General features: G+C 41.4%; 1 protein-coding gene across 1 annotated transcript in view; it reads right to left on the bottom strand.

Annotated features, from left to right (window-relative positions):
- The window catches only part of AGPAT5 (1-acylglycerol-3-phosphate O-acyltransferase 5), a 50,642-nt gene extending 23,928 nt beyond the window's left edge, over positions 1-26,714 (bottom strand). Inside the window, exons 1-4 of the mRNA XM_032869821.1 lie at positions 26,377-26,714; positions 12,953-13,022; positions 7,546-7,661; positions 5,313-5,402 (exon numbers count right to left, since the gene is read on the bottom strand). Coding sequence (XP_032725712.1) covers positions 5,313-5,402; positions 7,546-7,661; positions 12,953-13,022; positions 26,377-26,595 — 495 coding nt within the window. The 5' untranslated portion in view covers positions 26,596-26,714. The remainder of the gene's footprint in view (positions 1-5,312; positions 5,403-7,545; positions 7,662-12,952; positions 13,023-26,376) is intronic.
- Between the last annotated feature and the right edge of the window lie 891 nt (positions 26,715-27,605).

Below are 27,605 nucleotides of genomic sequence, written 5' to 3'. Positions count from 1 at the left end.
AGGTTATCTCCACACCTGGCTATTGTGCATAATGCTGCAGTGAATATGAGGGCAGGAAATAATCCTATCTCCTTTGAATATATACCTGGAGTGGAATTGCTGGATATGGTATTTCTACTTTTAATCTTCTGGGAAAACTCCACTCCATTTTTTGTAGTGGTTGTACCAATTTATAGTCCTGCCAACAATGTCTAAGGGTTCTCTAAGTCCTCAACCAACCCTTAACTTTTGAGAACTATTTAAGAACAGTCACTGTAACAGGTGTGAGGTGTTAATCTCATTATAGCTGTGCCTGGCATTCCCCTGCCGATCGATGAGTGAGGTTGAGCACCTTTTCATACAACTGTTGGCCATTTATTTGTATGTCTTCTTTGGCAAAATGTCTACTTAAGTCCTTTGCCCAAATAACTCAAAATTGAGTTATTTGGTCTTTCTTTTTTTGTTGCTGGGCTGCATGTTAATCTTAAAAATTAGCATCAGATATGTCATTTGCAAATATTTTCTTCCTTTCTGCAGGTTGTTTTTCATTTTGTTATTCTTTCTTTTGCTGTGCAGAAACATTTAGTTTGGCGTGGTCCTACTGACTTATGTTTGCTTCTGCCGCCTGTGCTTTTGCGTAGTGAGTTTGCGGTGAGCTGTTACAGCAGCAGCTGGAAACGCCACAATATGCATAACTTTCAAGCATGTTACTTAATCCTAGCTACCGAATGAATTATTAACAGCTGTAACATATAAAGAAAACAAGCTTAAGAAGTTAAGTGACTTGTCCAAGGTAACAAAGTTTACATGGCAGACCTGAGATAGGACCCCAAATCTGGTCTGGCCTCAAAGCGACAAGCACTCACGGCAGCGCCAGTCTGTAATTCAGCACTGTTGCGCGAACATCGAAAAGCTAGACTTCTGCCCTGGAAAAACAGAAAGTTCTCTGGTAGCCCAAAGTAAAAGACTAGGTTATTTGAACGATCCTTCCTAATGAAAATTTTAAAAGCTGGATATAACATCATTTAAAGAGTATCAAAGAGCTGAAAAGATAAAAATCAAAGCCCAAAGACCTTCTAATAAGAGTAAAAAGAAGTTGGGACACCTGGGTGGCTCAGTTGGTTAAGTGTCTGCCTTCAGCTCAGGTCATGATCCCAGGGTTGTGGGATAGAGAGTCCCAACATCGTGCTCCTTGCTCAGCAAAGAGCCTGCTTCCCCTCCTGTCTGCCACTCCCCCTACTTGTGCTCTCCTTCTCTCAAAAAAAAAAAAAAAAAAAAAAGGAGCGAAACGAAGTAAAGGGAATACCAAAGACTATATTCTTAAGGCAAAAGTAAACCAAAAGTCAATCAGTTTCACATGGATTTGCAACTTTAGTCCAGTTAACCTCAAGTTCAGAATTTGGTCTGGGTGGGCTCACAGTGAAGAAGCCTTAAGGGGCACAGCTAAAACAAAGGCAAATATTCTCTGGAGGAAGGCACTTTTTACCCTTTGAGTTGATTTCTACAGATAATTTTCCAAATAAAGTTAACCAAGCACGTAAGGAAAGAAAGTACCATGAGCAAGAACTGGCAGAAAATGACAGGGATTCACATACTGACATTACTAAATATATATCTACTCAATACAACTTTTAAATGATGCCTTCAGTATTTAAGGAAACAAAGTCTGAAGATTAAATCAAAAATAACATGGGCGCCTGGGTGTCTCAGTTGTTAGGCATCTGCCTTCAGCTCAGGTCATGGTCCCAAGGTCCTGGGATCGAGTCCAGCACTGGGCTCCCTGCTCAGCAGGAAGCCGGCTTCTCCCTCTCCCACTACCCCTGCTTATATTCCCTGTCTCTCTCTCTCTGTCAAATAAATAAATAAAGCAAAAATAACAGATTTGATAATAACCATACAGTACAGCATACCATGAAAAATACAAAATAAAGTTAAAAAACAGGTATTAAAAGGATTTATGGCATAGTGGATTGCATCTTGAAACAAACAAATAAAAAAGGACATTAGAAAAACTAGAGAAATTTGAATAGTCTGTAGTTCAATTGATAGTATGATACCAATGTTTCTTTCTTAGTTTTGACAAACGTACCACGGTTCGGAAAGATGTTAACATTAAATGTTAACATTAAGACTAGGTGAAGAATAAATGGGAAATTCTGTACTATCCATGCCACATTTTTGTAGATCTAAAATCATTCCAAGTTTTACAACACATTAACAAAAGAACAGGACGAGGCTTCCATTTAGGACAAAGATATTACACGAGTATCTCTCCAATGTAAAAACAAACAAACAAGCCAGGAAAACAACAAGCTGAACCCTTCAGAGTTGAAGTTGCAAGGCAACAGCTCACCTGGACATCTAAAAGAAGAAAGGCAATTCAGAGAGAGGAGATGCATGCACGCATTTACCTGGGGCAAATGCCAACAGTTGGCAAAAACAAGATTTAGTTAAAATTTTAAGCTGCAAAGGCTAAGTTGGGCTGGTTCAAAAGAAGAAGCCCTGAGGGCTACAGACACAGGATAATTCACCACAACTCAGAAGATCTACTCTACAACCACACTTTACACACACACACACCCCACATAAACACATAAACCAAAAAGAAAAAAAAGAGAAATTGAAAAAGAAGAAAAAGGCCAGGCCAGGGCAATGTCCTGCACACTCATCCTGGTGACGACGACGACAACGATGATGATGATGGAAGGCTTCAGGGAGGAGAGAGCCAGTGCTGGGAAGGCACGAAGCCCAGCTGAGAGCCTTCTCCTCTACCTTTTCTGCAGAACATTCTTAAACTCTCAAGTGATGAAAACCCAATGCGGCTGGGAGATGTGTACAGCAGGTTAAAACTCTCTGCTGAGAATGGGGCAGGAACACATCCTGGGCACAGATGTAGGAGGGGGAGCAAGGCAGGATCAGAGAAGGCTGCACCCAAGACCTCCCTGAGACAGACAACAAGCCACCTCTCCCCGTCTCTGCCTCCTTCTCCCTCCCAGCTCTCCTCCCCTCCAAACTAGCAAGAATCCAGAGGACATTGTTGGGGGAGGTGCAAAAAGGAGACTCTTAAGTGTAGCGCCAAAAACTGTGTGTGGAACAGGAACTGAGAAAAACTCTCCAGCAAAACATCTCTGGCCCTATACACATAGTAAAAAACGCTACAATAATTTGAAGTCTCTGAGAAAAATTATTTCAACAGTAAAACCCAAGTCAATACAACTCCTGACTAAACTGGCTCAAGCCCTCTGGAAGCCTCGAAAAAAGACCAGTGTAGCCATTCTCAGATATCAAGACTACGTCAGTCTCAACTATTCTACTCAAGGGGCCCAACGTTCAACAAAATCGTAGGAGTTACTTAAAAAGTGAGATAAAGCAGTCCAAAGAGACAGAGCAATCAAAAATTTCAGGATCAGATATAGCAGGGATGTTGTAATTATCACATGGGGAATTTCAAGTACATGCCAGCAACATCATAAAGGTTACAGCAGAAAAGGAGGTCAATCCTCATCCTCAGACGGCTGCTGTTAGCACAGACGTGCACACCAGGAGACAGAATCCAAGTAAATTCCGGGAATGAAAAACAGGAACAGAGATGAAGAAGGCTTCTAAGTGGCGCCACCAGCAGGCGAAGCCAAGAGAACCATCAGTGATCGGGAAACAGGTCAGTGGGTATTAGCAACACTGTAACACATCAGTGAAAGAGAGTGGAAAAAAAAAAAAAAATAGAAAAAAGCATCCAAAGACTGGGGAACAAATAGCCCCAAAGATGTGTAACTGGAGAAGAAAGAGAGAACAGGACAGGAATAACATTTACAGAAATAAGAGCCAGGGATGTTCCAAAATTAATGACAGACACGAAGCCAAAAGTCCAAGTTCAGAGAAGACCAAGCAGAACAAATAGGGAGGGAAAAAGAAAAAGAGCGCACTAAGATGCACAGTACTTAAAGTGTTGCAAACCAAAACCAGAGAGAAACTTGTGAGGGTAGCCAGAGAGAGAAAACACATAACACAGAGGAGGCGGCGGGGGGCGGGGGGAGAGAAAAACACCTAACAGAGAAGCTGGGGAAACTGCATATAGAACGCTGAAATCCGTGTAAAGAGGGGACTGTCCCCGTCTGTCTGGCACAGACGAATGTCTACTGAATAGCCAAGAAACCAACTGGCAGCTCCCCTGCCTGGGATGGCGCACAGCCAGAAGGCAGCAGAGGGACGGACTCTCTAATGTGTAAGTCACTGCTGAAATTTAAAATTATTTTTTGAAAAGACAGTAAATATACATATTGCCAATCTATTCTGTCTTGTGGCGATCTATAAACAACGGCCCCCATTCTGCCCAATATACCAAATTGTTCAGAGTAAACATATCTTTCAAAAGGCTACACTGCGTTCTCAAGGGTAAGCAGTAATGGGCTCAAGGGGCAGTGTTTATCTCACCACATTCTACACCACCTCTTCCCCAAACAATGCAACGTCATAAGGTCGACACAGCCAGACGAGGTTCCTAAGCAAAACTCTTGGCCATTAGGGCATCTCATCAGCCGACTGTGGAAGACTCGTCTTTAAATATGAGCTCGGTGCTACCTATGGGCACCAGCAAGGAGAGGAAAAGAGAAGGGCAGCCAGAGAGAAAACAAAAGGGAGGAGGAGAAAAAAAAAAAAAAAAAAAAGAGAGAGAGAGAGAGAGAGGACGAGGGGGGGTAAATAACAAAACTGTAGCCACGAGCCAAGGCGCTGAGCGCTGGTGACCAAAGTGCCAGCAGCGGCTGCGAGCAGGTGCTCTGCCCTCCGTGGGGCTGGGGGCAAAGCCACTGGGTAGCAGTTAGCATTCTTCGAAGAGGATACCAAGATGCCTTTTCCAGGGAACAAGTTTTTATAACCAATATTTTCACTGAATGATTCTTCATTTGAGATATTCATACCTTTTTTGAAATAACTGAATATACACAAGCAATCCAAATTTATACTGACACACAGAAAAATTGTTCCTTCTCAAACTACACGTGATACTGGAGAGCAGCAGTGAGCAGCGGAGGTGCAGGGTCTCGGGTGTGGTCTGGACTTCCAGCCTCAGGCAGCAGACACCCACCGTTCTTGCCGGTCCTCCGGGAGGTCCTTACTGGCCCCCAGCAAAGGACGGAACCATCGGCAGCCTTGTCCGGGGCCGAAAGCAGCCGCTCACCTACACGGACACGGTGTGTACTGCCTCAACAAAGCTCCCAATCATTTACTACCCACGGGATAACACATTTCCAAAACAATTCTTCAGTTCTAATTTAGTTCTTAAACGAAAAACTGGGAATTGATAAGGAAAACGGTAAGAAGGAGCATGATCTTACTGGAGTTCCTGCGTTCATGTACCTCTGCAGCTTGTTTCTCATGTCCTTTTCGTTAAATTTGGCACTTCGCTTTACATAGATCCCTCCGTGCTGCCGCATTTAAAAAAAAAAAAAAAAGGTGGAGGAAAGAATTTACTATTTAAACATCCAATGGCCAGTCATCAAAAAGGTAACTTTACTCCCCAAAAGAATAAAATTACATTTTAGGACTTAAACTGTATTTAATATATTCAAATATTAGCACCTCACAAACGTTTAACTGAAAGCTGTCCTAGGGGTCAACATAACTGACATAAAAACCACATGCTACATGACACTCGAAAAACACATGAACATTCTGTTTTGTTGACAGTTAAAAATGCTTTCATTTTTTAAAATAAAAAGCTTGATCAGTAACATAGTTCTTAGCTCTCAATTTTTCCAATGACATAGAATCACTAAAAGTGTCCTTAAAATGTCAATACTCATGGTCTTTAGGGATTTTTAAAACTGTCCCAGCTACAGGTGTTAATGTAGCATGGTTATAAACTCAACTGTGTTCCCCCAAAATTTATATGTTGAAGCCCTAACCCCCAGCGTGATGGTATTCAGAGACAGGGCATTTAAGAAGGTAATCAGGTTAAACAAGGTCTTTAAGGGTGGGCCTGAATCCAGATGAAGAGGAGGTTAGGACACCAACAGGCATATGCACAGAGGAGAGAGACAGGCAGAAAGCAGCTGACTGTAGGCCAAGAAGAGAGGCCTCGGCAAAAACCAATGCCAGTAACACATTGATCTGGCGCTTCCAGCCTCTAGAGCTGTGGGGAAACACATATCTGTTATCTAAGATCCAACCTGTGGTATTTGGTTAGGGCAGTCCTAGCCAACTAACACAGGCACGGTCCTACCAATTAAGAGATCCTTCATGAAACTTCCCAAGTGTATGTCACCAAAACTTTGCATCAAGTTCACATTATCTGCACTTGTCTGTGCTAATTTGAACTCATCTGTAAAATAAACCAACTAGCTGAATTTTATTCCGTCTTAACCAAGAATATGAGTAAAAGGAAATGCACAGATAGGAGCAAGGAGGGGACTGTAGAGAGACCCTAAAGAGGAAAGGAAGCAAGGGAGCCCTCCATCTTGATGGTGGTTCCTTCCAGATAGAAACTGGCATGCCTGACTGCAGAGGAAAAACTCCAAGTGCTCTACAGAAAGCACGTCACTGCTAGCCCAAGTAAGAATAGATTCATTCTTTATGCAACCCTTAGAATCAAAAGCCACAGCATGCGTATACCACAACATAAAATTTCCCCAAGCTGTAGTGGACGTGATGCCTACTCTTTATATACCAGTTCTCGCCGTCATTGAATTTGCTTCTTAAATTCTATTTTAGTTCAAAAGCACCTGGGTTCCTCCCCAGGTATATGGAAGCTACGGAAGTGAAGGCCAGATATCTTTCCTTACAGAACTTAAAAACTAGTGGGGAAGTGAAATATGTATACAAGTGCGATACCAAGAGAATCTGGTAAGTATAATAATAAAGGGAGCCCAAGACAAAAGCAGGGTGGAGGGAACCGCCAGGCTCAGGAAGGGTTTCCTAATCGCAACTAAACTGGGCCTTGGAGACAGGAAGGCATACTACCTTGAACTAAACAACAGCCTGAAGAAGGACAGGGAGGGAGAAACCGATTCAGGCTAGAAAAAAGAAAGGTGGGCTGCAGGGAGGCAGGGCACGGTGGAGCGTGAATGCCACGCACAGGAAATGGAAAGTGATACAGTTGAGAAACACACACTTGGAGCAGGTCAGTGCCTGACCAAATGTATGCTAGAGAAGGAAATTAAGGGTATTTTGGAAAATATCATTTACTAAATGTTTGTTATGCACCTGATACTCATGCTCAACACGCTGTATTACAGCACACTATTTTTTAATATCCTACAGATCATAATTAAGTTTTACTATTAATTTCTTAAGGGAGTCATCTATCAGATTGTATGCCTTTAAATTTTCCTAGTTGTCTGATTTTGTATGCTTGTATTTTTCCTATTTAACTACCTGGGTGATCAGACATGCACAAAAATGCACACCATTAAAAATGTCCCAGTAAAATTACTTCTGTTTGGAATAAGTAATTAAACCCATAAAAATAAACAAAACAACCTACACATTTATATTAATTGCATGTTAAATTTCCAAATCTAAAATTCTTATAAGCTACATATATAATGAAGAAAACATGGAAAAAGTTACCTGGGAAAAATAACACCCATACAACGGAAGCCACTTTAACCCATCTTTCAGCACGTAGCGGACGTGTCCAAGAGCATTCTGCCTGATGGCCAAAATATCAGCAATAATCCAGTCCACTGCAAAGATACAACCCCATTAGTGCGGAAATCTGGCACTCCTTTCCCAGAAACAGAAAAAGCCTCTTCACAAGATTACACTAGGAATATACTTTTGGAAATAGGAGTAGAATTTTAAAATTATATCAACTGCATATATTTAAAAATTACAAATTTAATTTTAAAACTTTTTTGTTGGTGTTTTTTCTTTTTGCATTTCTTTCTTTCTTTCTTTTTTTTTTTTTTTAAAGATTTTATCTATTTATTTGACAGATCACAAGTAGACAGAGAGGCAGGCAGAGAGAGGGAGGAAGCAGGCTCAGGCTCCCTGCTGAGCAGAGAGCCCAATGGCGATGCCGGGCTCCACCCCAGGACCCGGAAATGATGACCTGAGCCAAAGGCAGAGGCTTCAACCCACTGAGCCACCCAGGTGCCCCTTTTTTTGCATTTCTTGAAGGGCTTTTTATTTCAGAGGCAAAATGCAAAAAGTCACAAACTGCCAAACGATATGAAAGTAGCATGAACAAAGAGTAAAGCGTCTCCAATTCTTAGTCTAAAAAATATAACAAAATTATAAGCAAAAAATGGTTAAGTGAGACCGTCATATATATTGTGTATATACTAATATGTTCCACACAAGGCAAGGACACTTCATCTTTACTGGTGAATTCCAGGACACAATCCTAGCTTACAACGTCAGAGCAAAGCCTCACAGCTGCACTTGGCAGATACGTCCCTTACAGACCCACGGCACATGGACCCAGGGTGCGAGTAACAGTCATACATGGGTATGTCATCACTAAAGGGTCACAAAAGCAAAAATAAGAAGTTGATAACAACAACGCTTATAGGCAGAGAAGAAAATCCAAACAAAAGGACTAGTCTGTGCCAAAGCAAAGATCCAAAAACCAGGCAACCGTGCATAGAAGGTGGCAAATGGGAGAGAAAGTCCAAAGAGTCTGAGGAAATGAAACAAATGAAGCAGGAAAATAGTAAAGAGTCTTGAAGACCAGAGACTTGGGTCTGAAAGCAAATGGCTACAAACTACTCTATCTCTTTGATAACAATGAAAACTGAACTGGAGTTTGGGATACTGGAGGGAAAATAATGGTAAGAATCTCTGAAAAAAATATAGTCTTACCATCACGTATGTATCCAGGGCCATAAAAGCCAGAACAAAAGGACTGAATTAGAGGGGAAAATGTTAAAATAAGATCTGTGGCAAATAAAAGCCTGGAAATTTAAGCAGTTAACAGTAGTTTAAACCAAAACGGACAGTTTTCCAAGGATTACAGCTGTTTGCGATCCTCTAGAGAGGATACTAGAGAGAATATTCTAAAGAAGAGTTAAACACTAAAAATTATTCTTGTGAAAAATCATTTTATCAATTATTGCAAATCTTTTTTTTAAAGATTTATTTACTTATTTATTTGACACAGAGAGAGAGATCACAAGTAGGCAGAGAGGCAGGCAGAGAGAAAGGGGGGGGGAAGCAGGCTCCCTGCTGAGTAGTGAGCCCGATGTGGGGCTCAATCCCAGGACCTGAGCCCTGAGCTGAAGGCAGAGGCTTAACCCACTGAGCCACCCAGGTGTCCTGCAAATCTCTTTTTAATCTCTATCATTCACAAATTCTTTCCTGATGACTCAAGTTATAATTATACACTATAATGTATTACAACTCCTTTTAAGTAGAGTGATGCGGAGATATCCTCCTCCACCGGGGAACCCTCGAAGCTGTCAGCTGAAGACACCTATATACAGAACAATCAACCATCACTCTACTCTCAAGTACATGCTGCCTATGAAGGCCATCTCCCTAAGCCCCTTCCTTCTCATTCAAATCACCTCCACAATACTGATAAGCACAGCTCTCTCTGATTATATCTTGGAAACCAAATGATCTACCTTGTAGCAACCATAGCTAATGTAAATAAGCTGTGAGAACTAAATCATCCTGGAACATATTTGGGGTACAAGTCTAAAAACAAGATATGGCATTTTTTCTTGGAACAATTATCTTTTTAAAATTTGAAGGAATTTTTAATAACACACTTTTATATTGAAACAAGCAGGGCTACACATGGGCTAGAACGCACCTTCTAAAACTTTCAAGATTCAGTGTAAAATGTGTCATGTTGTTAATACCAACAACATGTTAACAACACGTTGTTAAGTCCCCTGGGTTTATGACCTTAAGCTTGTGTAAATTTTAGTGGAACAGCTTAAGAACAAATTTAAGTAGTTAAAACACCCAGACTTTGTGCCATCAAGTTTTGCTACTCGATTATCTTTACTTCTCCTGTTTTTTCTCACCCAGATTTCTGATAGGAGACACCAGACCACAGCTGGGTTGCTGACAGCTGACATGGGAACATGTACCTTTACAGTAACTATTCACACAAACACAGCAGTGCATTGTTCCCATGAACTCCAAAGAGAGGAGAGACAGCAAGAAAAGTGAGGCTTTTCTCATCGACTTTCTTATGTAACAAGAGGCCCTAAGTCATGAAGTACTGTGTATGTAACCGAGATGCCGGGCAGGAAGCACTTGCCCAGCACGGACACAGTCGCTGTCATCAGCGTCACCACCACCACCCCTGCTGTTGAAAGCCCCCATAAGCCGGGCACACTGAGAGACTAGGAGATAGCCCATGTAAACTGCCTAAAACCCCTCAGCAGTAGACCTTCTCACAGCTTACAAATAATGTTGAGAGAAGCTAAGTGATTTGCCCATGGTCACAGAGCCACTGCAGAACAGCACGTGAACCAGGGTCTGAGGGCAAAGCTCACACCTTTTTGATGATCTACTCACCACATGTTTTGTTAGTCAAGGCGAGTATCACTGAAACCAAGAAAAGGGTGCATTTCGTGAGATCAAGGTAACAGTGGCAAAAGCAGGGATTTAAGAAGGCCAAGGGGAAGGGATAAGAGCCACTACACCCTCTCAGCAGAGAAATAAGTTAAGAGACCAAGAACAGAAGGACAGCAAGGATGATCACGTGAAGACGTCAGAGAAGAGATATTAATTAAAACACCAATGGTTTGGAACGTGAGGCCCAGAATAGACCTACATTCTGGCAGGCCTACAAACAAGAAAGTCTAGGTTGAACAGCAGTCCTTGAAATATTCTTCCTGCTACTTACATTTTTAGATACTCATTTGTGGTTCTTAATATACCTCAGAAGGGTCTGGAAAAAAGGGTACCCAGACCCTGCCGGCCAATGACCCATGACCATGGATAAGCTTCAGGAACCTAAAACTATACACAAATTCATATGTGCCCATTTTTCTGGGCATAATCTATCATATTCTGACTAAACCCTGCAATTCTAAGGTGAGTTAAAAATCACTATCTACTTATGTTCCGAAGTTATGGGTTTTTAAAAATTTTTTTCAAAGCAGCTTTCTCAAATCCCAAAGGCTAACTGGTATAGGACCTACCAGAGAGTCTGAAGCCCTGAGGGGTCAGGTAAAGGGACGAGGAAATGGCTCTCCTACCTGAGAAGTGAGACTTTTCCAGGTTGGTTGTGGGCTGACTATGGAGCTCATACTTCCCATATTATCTTCCAGTTCTAAATACGTAAGTCGGAAAGAAAACAAAACTGCTTTCTTCCAAATGTTTTTCCCAGAGGCCTCACTCTGAAGTAACGTATATAAAGGTCACCACGTAGTAAGCACACCAGTGACAGCAGTGGTTCTCCTTTTATTGCTAGTGTTACTGCCACCACCTCCAACGCGGAGAGTACTTACTCCACACGGTCAGCCTAGCTCCGCAGCTCTGTTAATAGGGCTACTTCCACACTGAAACCCAGCAAAAGAAAGTTGGCAGAGAACCTGAACAAGGAATTTTAAGAGAGATCCTCTTTAAACACATACAAAAAAACTCCAATAAAATGAACCAATGGGTCAATATAAAGGAAATTTGGGTTGTCCTGAGCCACTCCCTACCCTGGGCCTATAAATCCTTCATATCTGGGTATCAGAAGCCTGGTAGAAACATGCCATCGGCAACAAGACTGCAGCAGCAGGACTCGTTAGTAGTAAAGACCCAGTGTGTCTGCAGAAACGGAATATAGGAAGAGTAAGGCCGCTCTATAGGCCAGTGCTGCAAGCGGACCCTGACCCAATCAGGCTGCGTGCTCTGCTAAAGTCAAGTGTAATTATACTGTCCAAGCCAGTCACATTCATAAAGTCAGGGAGATACACAGATACATCAAAATTCCTATCAACCCTTCATAGAATCAACTCTTGTCCCATAAAACTGAATGTAATCATTAATAAGCTTAACTGAGAAAAATACATTTCAACTTTTTACTTGCTTTTACCTTATCCATAGTACAGGCAGTAATAAAAGCAACAAAATCATAAAGAAACACAGGTGACAGGAGGAAGATAAAGAATAGCCATAGGCTTAAGTGACATTTCCATTATCCTATAATCCATTCAGGTTGTTTTTAGCTTTGAACTTCTGGGTACTATATTTCTTAAAGTAATAAAAATGGAATTTAGGAAGGGTACATCAAAAGCAGTTATAGGCTTGAAAAAAATGTGAAGTGGGATTTTCTTTGGACTGAATTATTCATATGACTAAAAAGTACCTTAACCAATGCCAATTTCTTGGGCTTTGATACTGTACATACAACAGCTATATAACATGTCATCATTGGGAGAAAACTGACTAACAGGTCATGGGACTCCATATACTGCTTTTGCAAATTCCTGAGAATCTACAATTATTTCAAAATAAAAAGTTTTTTGAAAAGGTACTTTAAAATATATACTGCACTATAATTGAAGACCAGACTCTTCTGAGTCTTCTGACAAAACAGCAACCTGTAATTAAACCAAAACATTTGATGAGGCAAAAGGAACAGCAGACATTAGAAATTAGTACTGTCTTTAGGGAAGTGGTAGTAAGTGACTTACTAGCACAACCTTTCTGCTTACCAATCAAAAATGTAAAATGTGTATACACTTAGATCCAATTTTACTTCCAGAAACAGAACTTACAAAAGGAAGAATGCATAATTTATTCAAAGAACTATTCAAAGAAACAAAATAAATGAAAGAAAATGGCTCATTTATACCCATCAGAGGGAAGAAGGCAAATTTGGGAAAATTCATAGTTTTCCTATGACTGACTTTCCAAAAAAGTAAAATCACAAGAATACAAGGTCACAATATAATATCTTCATTGAAAATTCATGCTTTAACAATAACCAAAAAATTTTTTCATGTAAATAAATATATTACTTTGAATGCCCATCTACTTTTTGTAGAAGACCTAAATTTCATGGAAATGAAATACAAACCTGTGCTTTGATGATTTGCTAAATATATTATATTTTCTTTATTTTTTGGCAAATCTCCATATAGCAATATCTAAAAGATAAAACAAAAAGAAACATTAATATTTCAAAACACGCACTACTGTAACAAAATAGGACTGGCAAATGAAAATGTCATGACTATTTCCATCCATGATTAACAAAAATTAGACTTCTCTTAGAAGCAGCAGAGACCATAAATGACACGTTTATTAAGTAGTTAAGTGCAGGGCAAGTAAATGATTATAAAGTGAAACACAGGATCAATACCCCCATGAGAAAAAGACAACAAGCATTTATTTACTGACTGCTCACAATATCTGAAGCTTTTTCTGTAAGATACATCTTCCTTTAAAAAGCCTATAGTGGAACAGACAGCCATGTAATACAGTAACTGCAGTAAGACATAACACTAACATTATGAAAATAGGACACATTTTATATTCGAGAACTGTCGGCCACAGAACAGAAGCAGCATCCATTAGGTGTGGTTTCAGCAGATGAGATGAAGGATGTTCATGAAAATGTGGACAAAGAAATGGAGTGGTAGTGTAAGGCCTATGGACTCCACCCCCCTGCCCCCCACTGCAATTTCACAGTAAAACCACGGCTGCATGCAGAGTTGGTCAGGAAGAGCAAAGGGACCCCAGGGAAATCTGGACCAGTGGAAAAAGTCTTTCAAATATCAAATTGAAGATTATTTTGTAAGTAACAGGGAAACATGGCTCATGATTAGGACTCTCTGTATCTCTGTAAAGAACAGAGAAACTTCACTGGGGTGCCTGGCTGGCTCAGCAGGTGGTGTGTGACTTGATCTCAGGGTCATGGGTTCCAGCCCCATGTTGGGCATAGAGCTTACTTAAAAAAATAAATAAAATCAGAAAGAAAGAAAGACAGACGGACAGACAAAGTTCAGGATACAGGTGACTTCCAGGACTGGGACGGGGGAGAGAGGCGACATGGTAGTGGCACATGGCGGTTTCAGCTCTAGCAGTCATGTTTTATTCCTTAGACTAGATGGTGGGTATACAGGTGTTCATTATGAGTCTGTATGTAGTTCGGTATGTCTTAAATATTTCACACAAATTATATAAAGAAATTAAAAGTATATTTTTAAAGACTTTAAAGGAAAGGACTGCTAACAGTGGTGTTTTTTTTTTTAAGTCAGGGCATTTTTGCTTATCTTGTCATCATGGATTATGAAAGATTATAAATTAACTAAGGGTTTTTAGATCTATGTTGTTAGATGTCCATACAGATCTTTTGGTCACAACACTCTTCATTAACATCTTCACAACAGAAGAAAGAAAATGACATTAACTCAGCATCTCTGTAGAAAAGTGGAACTAGAGGACATAACACTGTGGAGGTCAGGGACTCAGACTGAAGTTTCTATTCTTTCCCAGAAAACTATACCTTGCTACACACGTGCAATATGTGTTTAGATATTTGCTCGATTTTTTTTTATTAATAAAGTCTATCAGTGCCACAAAACAAAATAAAATCTTAAACCAACAGTTTGATCTCTGCAGGGTTAAAAGGGGAGTTCTTGCTCGTGAACGATCCCCATTCTCTTGCCAATACAGCAGCTTCGAGAGCACTGGGTATGACGCACTGCGTTGACAATACTGCAGCCAATTGACCTTCTGTTTTTTGGCTTAAGGTCCCTGGATGGGATATTCACATTTAAGGATTTCGGTTTAGTTGATTCAACCTGATTACCACTCTTTGGAGACCTGCCTGCCCCCAAGCTGAAGCCAGCACCTGAACCATCTAACAAAAGGGTCTCCCTTTCCTTTCTTACTCTGAGCTTGAAAGACTGTCGGGCTGAAGTCTTTGAAGGTAGATTAAAAGGCTTTTTTTTTTTTTTTAAGTTTGATTGTGGTAATTCTGGCATGTTCTGACTCTGGGGCCAGCAGCACAGGTTGTGAAAAAAATCACCCAAGGCAGAGCACAGGAGACAGAAGTTTCTTGAATACACTGTGAGAACAGGAGCAGGCACGATGGCCAAGGAGAGACTGTCTGTCTAGGCAGAGGTGAGGGACTGTAGTAATAGGTACAGGAACATATGGAATTCTTCCTTTTTTGGTAACTGTGCCTGGTTGTAAGCAGCCCTTTGGCAGGTGAGGCCTATAGCCATTTCCAGGTGGGTCGCTTAATGAGCCTGTTTGCATCCAGCTCAGTGGTCCCTGTGGGCCCTTTTCCCTTGCTCACATTTCCACTGCTGAAACCTGCTGCCTAAAAGTGGCCTCAACGGTATCTACAGAAAATCAATAGTGAACCTAATTGGGCAAAACAGATGGCGAAAACATAGTTCTACTGCTAGATCACTCTGAAGGAAAAAAAAAAAAAACTAATTCATAGCTACTGAAGGGAAAATATACACATGCATCCTTCCAACTTTTTAAAAAAATTATTCTTCAATATGCATAGTATCTCACTGAAATAAAAGGCATTTCCAAATAAAATGCAAGAAGATAGGAAAAAAAGAGGGTAAGGCCCTCACAAAACATAATTTAGTTATCTTAAAGTGAATATGTGGACTGATTGCCTATTTAAATTTTTTTCATTTGCCACTATAAATTGGTTGGGATTCATCAGAAGTAAGTGAGAAAAGAGGAGCCCTTCGTAATTAAAACCTGAAAAGATCTAAAAGCAAAGTAAATGAAATTATGAACTATAAATCTTACTGTAATAGTTGAAAATCTTTATTAAGTATTCTGAATAATGTTGACAAACCAAAGAAAGGAATGCATAATTAGAATTTTAGGTATCAATATATGCAGTTTTAAGTTCTTCACTTGGTTTATTTCCAAGGTTTCACAGAAAAAGCATTTCATTCTAATTTAAAATTGTCAAATTTCTTTCATTCATTTAAGTGGAAGGTTTGTTTTTAAATTTACTAACAAGGAGGAAAACAAAAAATTTTTATTCTTTAAGAATGCAGATTCTCAAAATACTTAACAGCTATTACTACGTTATTAACAAATACATGGTTAATTAGATAGCCACAGTTTCTAAATTAGAGTTCTAAGAACTTACAAAATACCTATACATATTAACATATTAATTATTAAATGATTATACAGGGACCAAGGGCAGGCTGCCCCTAGACAGTCCACTTTGGCATAAAGATTAAGTTAAAAGTAATCAAAACCCAGCAGATGCAGGAAAAGCTATCTGCCTGGCTCTCAAAGGCCTACATCTGCGTTGAAAAGGAGAGCCTGTTCCAAGAACGGAGCTCTAACCAGACTCCCCTTTACCTAAGAAACTTATCTACACCATAAGGCACCTCCTCTCACCTTCCTGCTAATGGCCTTCTCCTTGTTGTATCCTAACCCCCCTCCCCTTAGCTCAGGTAAGCTTCCCATTGATTATCTTTGGAATCTCATGTGGGTGTGGAGTCCTCATACATACACCATTAAATTTGGTTATCTCCCATTAGTCTGTCTCATGGCAATCTGATTCTAGGTCCCGCTAGAAGGACCACTGGGCAGGGGACAGTCTTCTTCCCTCACCTTTATATGATGACCTATAAGCCTACCAGCGCTGTCTCAGTGTAATCATCTTAAATCCACTCCTCAGCACGCATTCACCTCTTCTCTGAAGCGTTCCGGCCTTCTAACCCAGAGGCCGGCTTTAAACACACACACACACACACACACACACACACACACTCCCATTTTGCCCTGGAACAAACCCATTCACACTCCTATGGGAGCATCAACCATATGTTGTGCGTATTTATCTGCAAGTCATGTGTGGGTGGCTCATAAGCTCTTCCGTGGCACGGTCTTCATTTTTCTACCCCCCGAGCCTGGCACTCAGATGGCTTTCAGCACAAGTTTACTGAATTATTAAGTTGCACTTTTACTTTTCACAAGTAGAGAAGGCTAGATCTCGTTTTCAGCAGTAAAAGGTTTTGGAATAAACGTAAGTAAAACACTTTAAATGCACCAATGACTTTTTAAGGCATTCTGTGAATCTTCTAGTACATATATTTTGAATCACATTAATCAGGTCTTCTGCCGATAATTTGTTCCTTCAAACAAGGCACATGAAAAACATGGCTTTTTTTCTTCTTCCCAATTCTTTAATTTTAGGTTAATCATAATTGTTTAATTTTAGCTTATCCATTTTTTAAAAGGTCATCTAAAGTCTCTACAGAGGGGTGCCTGGGTGGCTCAGTCAGTTAGGTGTCTGCCTTCGGCCCAGGTCATGATCCCAGGATCCTGAGATCAAGCCCCACCGCGCAGAGAGCCTGCTCCCCTGCTTGTGCGCGCACTCTCTCAAATAAATAAATAAAATCTTGTGGAAAAAAAAAAAGAAAGTCCCTATAGAAAAAAGAACAATTTTTCCTTTTCATTTTATTAATTCAGAAGGGGACAATAAAAATGCTCTTTGAATAAATTATCTTCATTGCAACTGATCCTCTAGTTACTATTCTGCTTTAGTCAAACAAACGTGTTTAACTTGCACAAATCGGCTCTCAGAAGGTGGCCTGGATGCAGAGGCGGACTTCTTTCACCTCACTGTGACCGTATCTTTGTATTATTTTTAAATTTTCTCCCATGATATGTAAACAACCTAAAAACTCTTTTGTATCCTGAAAAAAGGGAGTAAAATGGAAGCTATAGTGACCATGTGTTTAACACAGCAGAGTATCTAATAATCCCACCAGGACATAAGTGGACAGCATTTTTTTGTGGGGGGGGGGGGCAGATTCTTTATCTCAATAATATCCATTTTCTTTCAGTATGCAAAATGAAATATTTTTTAAAAAACTTTTTCACTGCCCTTAGATCTAGACTCTGTTCAGGGTGACTTGAATATGCTACCCCAAAATATGCCACATGGCATAAGGATATTTGAGGTGAAGACAAGTGAGAAGCAGCAAACAGAGGAAGACCCCTCTGCACCCCCCTTCTGCCTGAGTCCTAAGCTTCCCTTTGTAAGGGTGATGTTAATACCCATTCCTAAAGGTGTTCCCTTCTAGAATGCCAGAAAAAAACAGAGATAGCACAAGATGAGTCCGCATGGCAAACGTTACTAAACCGCTTCTCTCTCACCCATTCCCTAGTGACCTGCCCACAATTTACCAGCCCTAATGGCCAAAGGCCCTTTCTCTGTCATGTTGAGTTACTGCCCTTGTTAAAATGACATATAAACCCCTCAAGCTGAGTCTATTCGCTTCTTTTCATTTTCACTTATTTTCTGTGAGGCACCAATGCAAGTAAAAATATTAACATCAGTAAAATGTGTGTCTTTTCTGCTGTTAATCTGACGTTTGCCAGTTCAATTTGCAGATCTCAGCTACGAACCTAAGAGTAGAGGAAAAGTTTTTCTTCCTCTACACTGCAACATAATAATTCACTAAGAACACGGGTTAAAGTATTCAAGACTTGGATCTGAATCCTAGTCCATCACCTTACTAATTGTGTGAAATTGAGCAAAGTCCCTTACGTCTCCACATCTATTTCTTTACATGTAAAATGAATGTCCTAATGGCAACTACTCCTAATTAATGAGACCAGGTAAGCTACTTCATACAATACCCTGAACATAGTAACCATCCCCCAAAAGTTAGCTGTTGTTATTATTATTGTCCAATAAATTGAAATTTTGTATTCACAACTATGCTATGTGATTAATGGATATGAGGGGAAAAATATCTGTGATACACAAAAATGCAACTATAAATTGTTTTAATACGATTACATATATAATTTATACTCTATGATATTTATAATCATTTGCAATGAATTTTTAAATGCATTTTTATGCTAATGAAATATATCACAAGTTAACCAGCATAAGGTGTCTACTGTAACACATACAAACATGATGGTCTTTTTCTGCCCAATCTCAAACACTTCACCGAATAGGAAAATTACAATGCCCTCTGATTAAAGTAGAAATGTAGTCATTTGTCTAATAAGCAGTATGCTATAAGGACCATGCAACATTTAAAAGGAACCTTACAAACCACAAGGCTTTCTTACACATTCTTCATGCATGTCCCTTGGCACAGTCCTTACCCTACAGGGTGTTTTGCTGAGCACCTATGACATGCCGGTCACTGAGGGCAGCTCCGCACACTACCTCATTCAGTCTTCCAGACGGCATGACTAAGTATTCACTGAAGGAGGAGAATACTGAGCTGGGAAGCTGACTTACTCAAGCTGACACATACTCTGTCAGAGAGCTAGGAATTACGCCCAGGTTTCTCACACCAAGATCCAAAACTCCTTCGAACGTTACAAAAGTATTCTCTGCAAAAATTCCAAATACGAACTTTGAATGAGGAAACTTCCCATTTATTAGAAGCTTATGTGATTTTTTTTTTCCAGTCTGAACACTAAGGAGATAAGAAACTCATAAGAAAAAATTAAATAGACACAAAAAATATTCCTCCAGAAAGGCAAACGAAGACAGGGAACAAAGCAATACACGGGACACAAAGAGCAGCGGCCTTTCGCTCCGTGGGCCCTGCTGTCCCCAAGTCCTCCACTGAGCCGCACAAGCTCCCTGCAGTGTGGCAAGCGCTGGGATTCAGCTGCAGAGCTCTGGTTTTCCCACGGCTCTTGATTCCTTTCTTTTGTAACTTACCTCATACACGCTTTCTTTAAGCTGACTTCTTTCTACACTGCTAAACTGTGTGTTGAGAGTACAGATTATTTTCTCATTCTAAACCACGAGTGCCCAGGGAGAGCCTGGATGGCTCAGTCGGTTAAGCGTCTGCCTTGGGCTTGGTTCATGATCTTGGGGTCCTGGGATCAAGCCCCGAGTCGGGCTCCCTGCTCAGCACAGAGTCTGCATCTCCTCCTCCTGCTGCCTCCTCCCCGATGCTCATGCTCTTTTTCAAATAAAATTGTTTTAAAAAATTAAATTAAGTTTAAAAATAAAACATGAATGCCTAGAATATGATTAGCATTTTAGGTGATGCTCCAGGTATCACCCCTGATTTCTTCTTCTTCCTGAATTCCACCTGGAGACCAGGCAAAATAAAGCTGTCTTCCAAATACCACTTTCACTTCCAGAAGCATACAGTCCTCTAAAATACTCAGACAACACTTGCTTATTTGGGATTTCCAATGCTAGTTCCCATACAGAAAGAGGAAACAAAATAAGCCTTAGAGAACTGCATAGGTTCAAAAGTAGCAAAAAGTACAGGTTTTTATGGACAAGCAAACAAAGGTTTCTCTATATTGCTGGCTGTTGCAGAACTGCCTCCTTTATAAGGTCTCTGACCTTATTCTTTCACAGTTTTACTTCTAAGTGTGCAGTTCATGTTTCTTTCCCTTTTATCTATTTAAGTAAAAAATACAATTAGACTCACTAGACCTGTAGTTCCTATTAAATCAAAACCTATCAACCAGTAAGCTCATTCAAGAACCCACTCCTGTTAAAAGTGAGATTCATCTACATTTCCACAAAAACTCAGACCAGTATTCTCTGTACTCTGCCCTTTTGTTAAAAGGGAAAAATTAAGATACTGTCCCCTTTATTGCCATCTCCACAAGTTTACAAACTTGTAGAAGGGATAATACAAACATTAAGACGCTAATGTTAATGTTAATATTTCATATGTTAATTCATATGTGATACACCGAGAGGGGGTGAGGGAAAGCTGAGGCTTCAGCTAGAAGAAAGTATACAGAGAGCAGTAGTCCACAGGCACATGCTTGAAAAGACACTGGTGATTTGGGGGGGCTGGGGAGGAAGCAGCAGGTGGGCTACAGTGAAACCAATAAACAGAAAAACTGCCCAGAGCAAAATTTAGACAGCTTTGAAGGCCACACTACTTGTCTTCATTTTCATTCAGTTGTCCAGTGAGGGCCTCTTTTTCCTAAACACACCATGATACTTTCTCCCGTTTGAAGTAAAGATTCAAAGCAACTCAGAAAAATTGATACAGCCTTCTTGAAGAATCCAGGTGAAGTTATTTTATCTTTGTATCACAAAGCTAACAAACACTCCGATTTCAGTATTATCCTCTACTGGAATTGTTTGTCCATATTTTTCCTAACACGAATAAACTGAGAGCAGGGATCTCATTTCAATCACCACACCATCAAGCAAAGCATCTTCGGAAAATGGATCCTGAAGCCAGAGCGCCTTGTACTGAATCCTGCCTTAACTACTACAGATGTGAACTACTGGTGCCTCCGTTCTCATCGGTAAAATGGGAAGAACAGCGCCTACCTTGTGACAGTGACGCAACTGACATGCTAGAACACAACTGACACAGTCAACCCCAGGTTTGTTACAGACCCCTCCCTCTCCTTTCTCTTCCACAGCCAGTCACAAAGCCCTATCAGCTACTTCGAAAATAAATCTGGGAGTCTTTACATTCTCTCCATGTCCATTCTGTCCACAACTCTGACCACCATCCCTCGCCTGGTTTACTACAAATGCTCCGATTGGCCCCCTTTCAGAGCTCAGTACAAATGTCACCGGTGTGGGCACACTTTCTCAACCACTAATCTAACAATCTCACAGAGCACAGTACATTTTAGTTTTCTTGTTATCATTTGTCTCTCACTAGAAGGTGAGCTCCAAAAGGCCAGGGATCTTGCCCACAGTTCTCCTCACTATGTCCCACAGCATCCAGCTAAGGATCTGGAACAAGGTACACACTCCGACACTGCACGAATGAAGGAATAAAGAGTAGTTTTGGGGGATTCCTTAGAACTTACTACTTAGTTTTGGGTTACATTATCAACCTGTGTTTGAGAAACCATAAGAAAACAAGAAAATATTAAAGGAAAAATCAATTTCTCTTTTTTTTCAGATTTTATTTATTTGACAGAGAGAAGCACAGCGAGAGAGGGAACACAAGCAGGGAGAGTATGAGAGGGAGAAACAGGCTTCCCGCTGAGCAGGGAGCCCAATGCAATGTGGGACCAATCCCAGGACCCTGGGATCATGCCCCGAGCCGCAGGCAGCAGCAGGCAGACGCTTAACGACTGATCCATCCAGGCGTCCCAGGAAAAATCAATTTCTAGTCCATTTAGGAAGAGTCAGCTGTCAGTTCATTTGGCTTGACAAATTCAGACAAATTCATGAAGAGGGAAAGTAAATTATGCCTGTAGATTGATATTCTCCTATCCTCATCAGAAGAGTATTAGAGGTGTCCCCGCAGGTTACAGACATACTGGGTGCGACTATAAAACCCTCCCGAGAAGTTAATTAATTGCAGAAGTCTTCCCACAATTTACGTTTATTTAAAAACTCTTAGAAGGAATCTAAAGTTACACACCAAATTGTTGCATACCTGGGAAAGGTGTGTGTAGGCAGAGGGAACTTTAACTTTCTCAAAATATTTTGGCAGTGCATGAATGTTTTATTGCATCTGTGATTTAAAATAGAAAAATAAGACATTAAAAGGAATCTTAGACCAATGCAACCAAAACAAAAAACTTGCTTGCTCAATCAGGGATTTTTATTTATAGAAAGTACAAAAATTTTTATTTATAGAAAGGTTCTAATTACAGTTCTCTAAGATTTTTTTTTTAAAGATTTTATTTATTTATTTGACAGATAGAAATCACAAGCAGGCAGAGAGAGAGGAGGAAGCAGGCTCCCCGCTAAGCAGAGAGCCCAATGCGGGGCTCGATCCCAGGACTCTGGGATCATGACCCGAGCTGAAGGCGGAGGCTTTAACCTACTGAGCCACCCAGGCGCCCCTCTAAGATTTTCTTATAAGTCTATTCCCTATCCAGACTCAAAATGTGTTAGACTGGAATCCTATTTGATTTGGGAAACGTTTAATTTCCCCTATGAAAGGCTGGTGTCATTCTTAAAAACACAGAGGCAGAAGCACAATGGAATCTGACCGGCTCTGTCAGGCCACAGCTAAACTGAAGGAAGTCCTCTCAGGTCTTTTAAGGTCTTCACATGGATGATAAATTAGCAGAGGAAAAGGAAATTAAGGATACAAAGTATTCATATTCTCTTTAGGACTACTGATACTTAAGATGACTCTGGGCAACCTTTCAGCAGAAATGCAGACAGAATCCAGATGTGGTAAAAAGGAGGTGGGCTTGCAAGGTCCCTTTTCCCATTCTAAATAAACATGTTTTATTCAAATAGTTTAGCTGCCTTTAGCTACAAGACACAAATTTAACTAAAAGTCTAGGCCTATGTTTGATGAAACAGTTCTACAAAAAGAACCAGTTATAAATGGTCTCCAGATATGAATGCCTTGGTTGTTCTGGAAGAACTTGAAACAATGTTTCAATTAAAAAAGTATGAATTAGAGAAGTTAAGAGTATTCTAACTGAACACATTTTTTAAAAAATCAAAATTTTAGGCTTAAATTCTGTCATCTTGTTTCTGGTGTTTTTTGGACTACTTTATATTTGAAGTAGGTCAGTTGAAAAATTAAATTCATCTTATCTCAAAGTCCACATTTTGTTGTTCTATCATGTTAGCATTTGAGGAACTGCAAATTAGAAGATAGGGCCTGTAATGTAAAATACATTTTAAAGTAAATTCCAAATGTTAGAAAAGGATTTAAGCAGAAAAAAAAATCTGACTAAAATACTTATTAGATGTTAATGAGGAGGCATGTATTATATCACTAGATCTTTTTGTTCTGCAAACATCAATGATCAGTTTTTAGTTCATCCCATTGGAAGGAGGGAAAAAAGCAGAACTTTTTTTTTTTTTTAATAATGAGAAAGGAATTCTGACATTTAGGAAAAAAATACATTAACTTTTAACAGCTTCCAAAGCAACTACTTCCATCCAGTTCTTTTTTTAAATTTAGAATTAAAAAGCATTAAAAATTCCATTTAAAATAATTCTAACTTATGCTCAACATCACTAATCAACAGGCAAATGCAAATCAAAATCATAAGTTATCACCTTACACCTGACAGAATGGCTAGTATCAGAAAGACATTTAGCAAGGATGTGGGGAAAAGGGAACCCTCGTGCACTGCTGGTGGAAACGTAAATTGGCGTAGCAACGGTGGAGGTTCCTCAAAAAATTAAAAATAGAAATACTACCTGATCCAGTAACTCCACTATTGGGTATTTACTCAAAGAAAACAAAAACACTAATCAAAAAAATATACATATACCCCTATGTTTATTGCAGCATTGTTCCCAATAGCTGAGATACAGAAGCAACCTATGTGTCCACTGATAAATGAAGAAGATGTGCTACACACACACACACACACACAGAGGAATATCACTGAGACAGAGAAAGGAATGATCTTGGCATTGGGGACAACATGGATGGACGCAGAGGGTATTATGCTAAGCGAAATAAGTCAGACAGACAAATACCATCCGGTTTCACTTTATGTGTTATCTAAAAAATGAAACAAACAAAAAAGAAACCCATGAACACAGAGATCAGACTGGTGGTTGCCTGATGAGAGGGGGTGGAAAAAATTCCAATTTAAATATACTTCTACAATTTATATAATTTAATGGCGAACTTCCTTTCATCCAAAAACTTAAAATTACTAACACTTCTTCAGAAATGAATCAACATTCTTATATTCAGAACAGAGATGAGGATCATCTCTGTTCTTTGCAAACTAGAGGTGAAAAACAATTCAAGGGGAAAAAAAGAAAGTCCCCTAGCAAAATAAGAAAAACTAAAATGTTAATCAAATCTTTACAATGACAGTCACTGATGAAAACTAGTAAGTAATACTAAAAATTAGGTGATAGAATGTCCTTATAAATACATTTCCTTTCCTTTATTATCCTGGATATTGTCATTCATGCATCTATAAAAGGATATCTAATGGCCCTTGAGTACAGTTCAAAGTTTTATTTAATGTGTGCTCCTTAAAGTTTGTTAGGAATTCTAGAACTGATTGCCCACTGAGGATCAACAGATTAAATTTTTTAAAAAACGAAGTGCTGAGAACTCAAAAATTAAACTGGAGGTCTACACTGAACAGGGTATAAGACATACAATTTAGAAACACTGGAATTTTATAATCATTTTTAAAATAAGAAACTTGCTAAACACACTGGTATATTATCCATTATATTGCATGGAACATGCTATATTCTTTGAACAAAAATGAAATAACCCACCACAGGCAGTATTCTTTTTCTAAAAGGTAACTGACTTTGTCCTATGTTCTGTTTGTACCCTAGCCCAGGTCAGCTATCATCTGATGTAAAATTAACTCTTTAATCATGACAAAACCATACATTTAGACAAATATGGTGAAGAGCAAAGGGAGGCAAATGATTGGTCTGAATTTGTGAAAATTTTAAATGAAGACCATTTTTTTTTAAGCCAATTAACAGGAAACCATGATCTGAAAGAGCGTCCTTTCTTTTCTAGGAAGCACTTACAGATACTGGTTTTAAATGTAGGCCCTGGCTTCTCCTACTTCCCTTCCCCCAAACAACCTCCAACTGGGGCAAACTCAGAGTCATCAGGGATCCACAGCAGTGCAACTGCAAACTGAAAATAGTAGCTGGTTGACAACAGGGTGAAAACAGCTGCTTGAGGGAAAAAAAAGGCAAAAAGACAAAACCAATGCCATCCCATTCCCTTCAACCCAAGCCCGACTAAGAAAAGGGGAGGAAAAAAAGGACTAATTGGATATAAGGAATATCCAAGAATCAAGCTCTTTTATTCAAATTGGGAAATAAAAGGAAAATCTGCAAACGTTATTTTTGTAAAATTCAAATAACTAAAATTAAGGGGACCTTCTACATTTTTTTATACAAACTTAATCCACAGATCCAGTCTCTACAGAAAAAGTAACAGAAAGTCATCAGACAAAAACATCAGTCACACATTTGAGCCCAGTTTAAATTGGCAAGAATTTTATCTACCGTAAGGCTTCTACAGTAACAAACGTATTAATTTCCTCGTCCAGCTTTCACTTATACTGGGGAAGAATGCAAAACAGAGTTGTAATTATTGTCCAAAAAGCAACATTCATCGGTTTCAAGAGAAGGTCTCCGATTTTTAAAAGCGCCCTTTTGACTTCAAACATTGCCAATCTTCTTAGACCAGACGCCAAAAAACTTGTCAACTGCTTGCCCTACTTAAGTGCTCATCTGCACCTACTTAGCTCAGCACGGAGACAGACAGTAAAAGATGCGGAGAAGGGGGCGGCTGATCCCACTTGTGGCCTCAGAGCAACATAACCACAGCTCCCTGGAGACCTTGGGGTACCTGCAAGGAGGTGTCAGACCAAACCCTACCTAAGAACGTGAACCCTCCCGCGGCAATGGGAGGATAGGGCGAGGGCACGTGTTCTTGGGGCCGGATCTGCCAGGCAGAGCGGAACGATCCAAAAGTACCCTGGGGTGGGGGGCGGGGCGCGGGCTGGAAGGTTCCCGGCGGAGACCCGGGTGGAGAGCCCGGAGCCGGGCGCGGCAGACGCGCGCGGAGGGCGGGCCGCGCCCCTCACCTGCACGCCGGTGTAGTTCTCGAAGAAGAAGAGCACCATGCTCTGATAGATGCAGTAGAGCCGGTCGTCCACCGCCTGGTAGCAGCGGGAGGGCAGGAAGGCGGACAGCAGCCGCCAGGCCCCCCAGGCCAGCACGTAGGTGGGGGCAGTGCCCAGGAGCACGGCGGCCGGCAGCACGCAGCGCATCGAGTACATGTGGAGCACCAGGGACAGCAGCATCTTGCCGGCGCCGCTCGCGGAATGCTCCGCTGGCTGCTCCCCGCCCGGGACGCCTCCAGGCCGCCCCGCAGCCCTCAGCCGGCGGCCAATCACCGGGCCGGGCCGGGCCGCGCCGCCGCCCCCTCACCTCTCCCGGCCGCCAGCCGCACCTGAGACGCCCAGCCCGCGCCCGCTCCGGCCTCCGCCCCCAGTCGCATGGGCCGCGCCGCCGCCTGACGCTGGGCGGGCCGACGAGTGCGGGGCCGGGCGCGCTGCTCGCGGCCGCGGGGCAAGGGGATGCCGCGGCCCTCCGAGGCTCCGGAGCTCAAAAGCGTTTACACCCCATGACCCTCGCCCGTCACCCAGCGCCCCTGTCGGGGGCGGGGCTCCGCGGCAACAACACGCCGCCTGATTGGCCTCCGGTTGCCATAGTCCCCCGTAGGGGGCGGGATTCCGTGAAATTAACACATCCTCTGATTGCTCGAATGCGCTGACAGTGAAGCGCGACTGTCGACCGGAAGCGCGGACAGCCTGGGTCTGCCCGCTACGCATGCTCCGAAGCTTGGTCTCGCTGCAGACGCGGGAAGAAAGGTGGCGACTGGCAGGCCCGGTGGGTGCAGGTGGGTGCGGGCCAGAGGAGGGGGCCCGGGTTGGTTGGAGGGCAGGCCCCACGCTCTGCTCGCACGCTCTGTGGGCCCCTGGTCCCGGAATGCGTCCTCATGCGGAGATGTCCCCTAACACGGTGGGTCTCAGGCGTGGTGCAGAGCGCTGTCTTCAGTCAGGAGGACTCGTGCGTGCGGCGGATACTTGGCGCTCAGTTCGGGCAGGCCCAGACGGCAGGCCTGGAGTGGAACACGGGGTGCGATAAGCGCTATCAGAGCTCCGCCCCGGATTATCTACCCAGCGCTAGGCTTGGCGAGATGCCTCCCCTCCCTTTCTAGGTGGCTCCCACCGCCCGCCTTCCCCGCTTGGTCCCTTGCTCCCCAGCAGGCGCGCAGGACTCCCTTCCCTTGCCCCGCCACTAGCAAGGT

Source organism: Lontra canadensis, unplaced genomic scaffold (assembly GCF_010015895.1).
Source record: "Lontra canadensis isolate GAN:19392208 unplaced genomic scaffold, GSC_riverotter_1.0 scaffold39, whole genome shotgun sequence".
NCBI classification, from domain to species: Eukaryota; Metazoa; Chordata; class Mammalia; order Carnivora; family Mustelidae; genus Lontra; species Lontra canadensis.
Note: the sequence above shows the minus strand (reverse complement) of the source record. Positions and strands in the feature narration are given on the sequence as shown.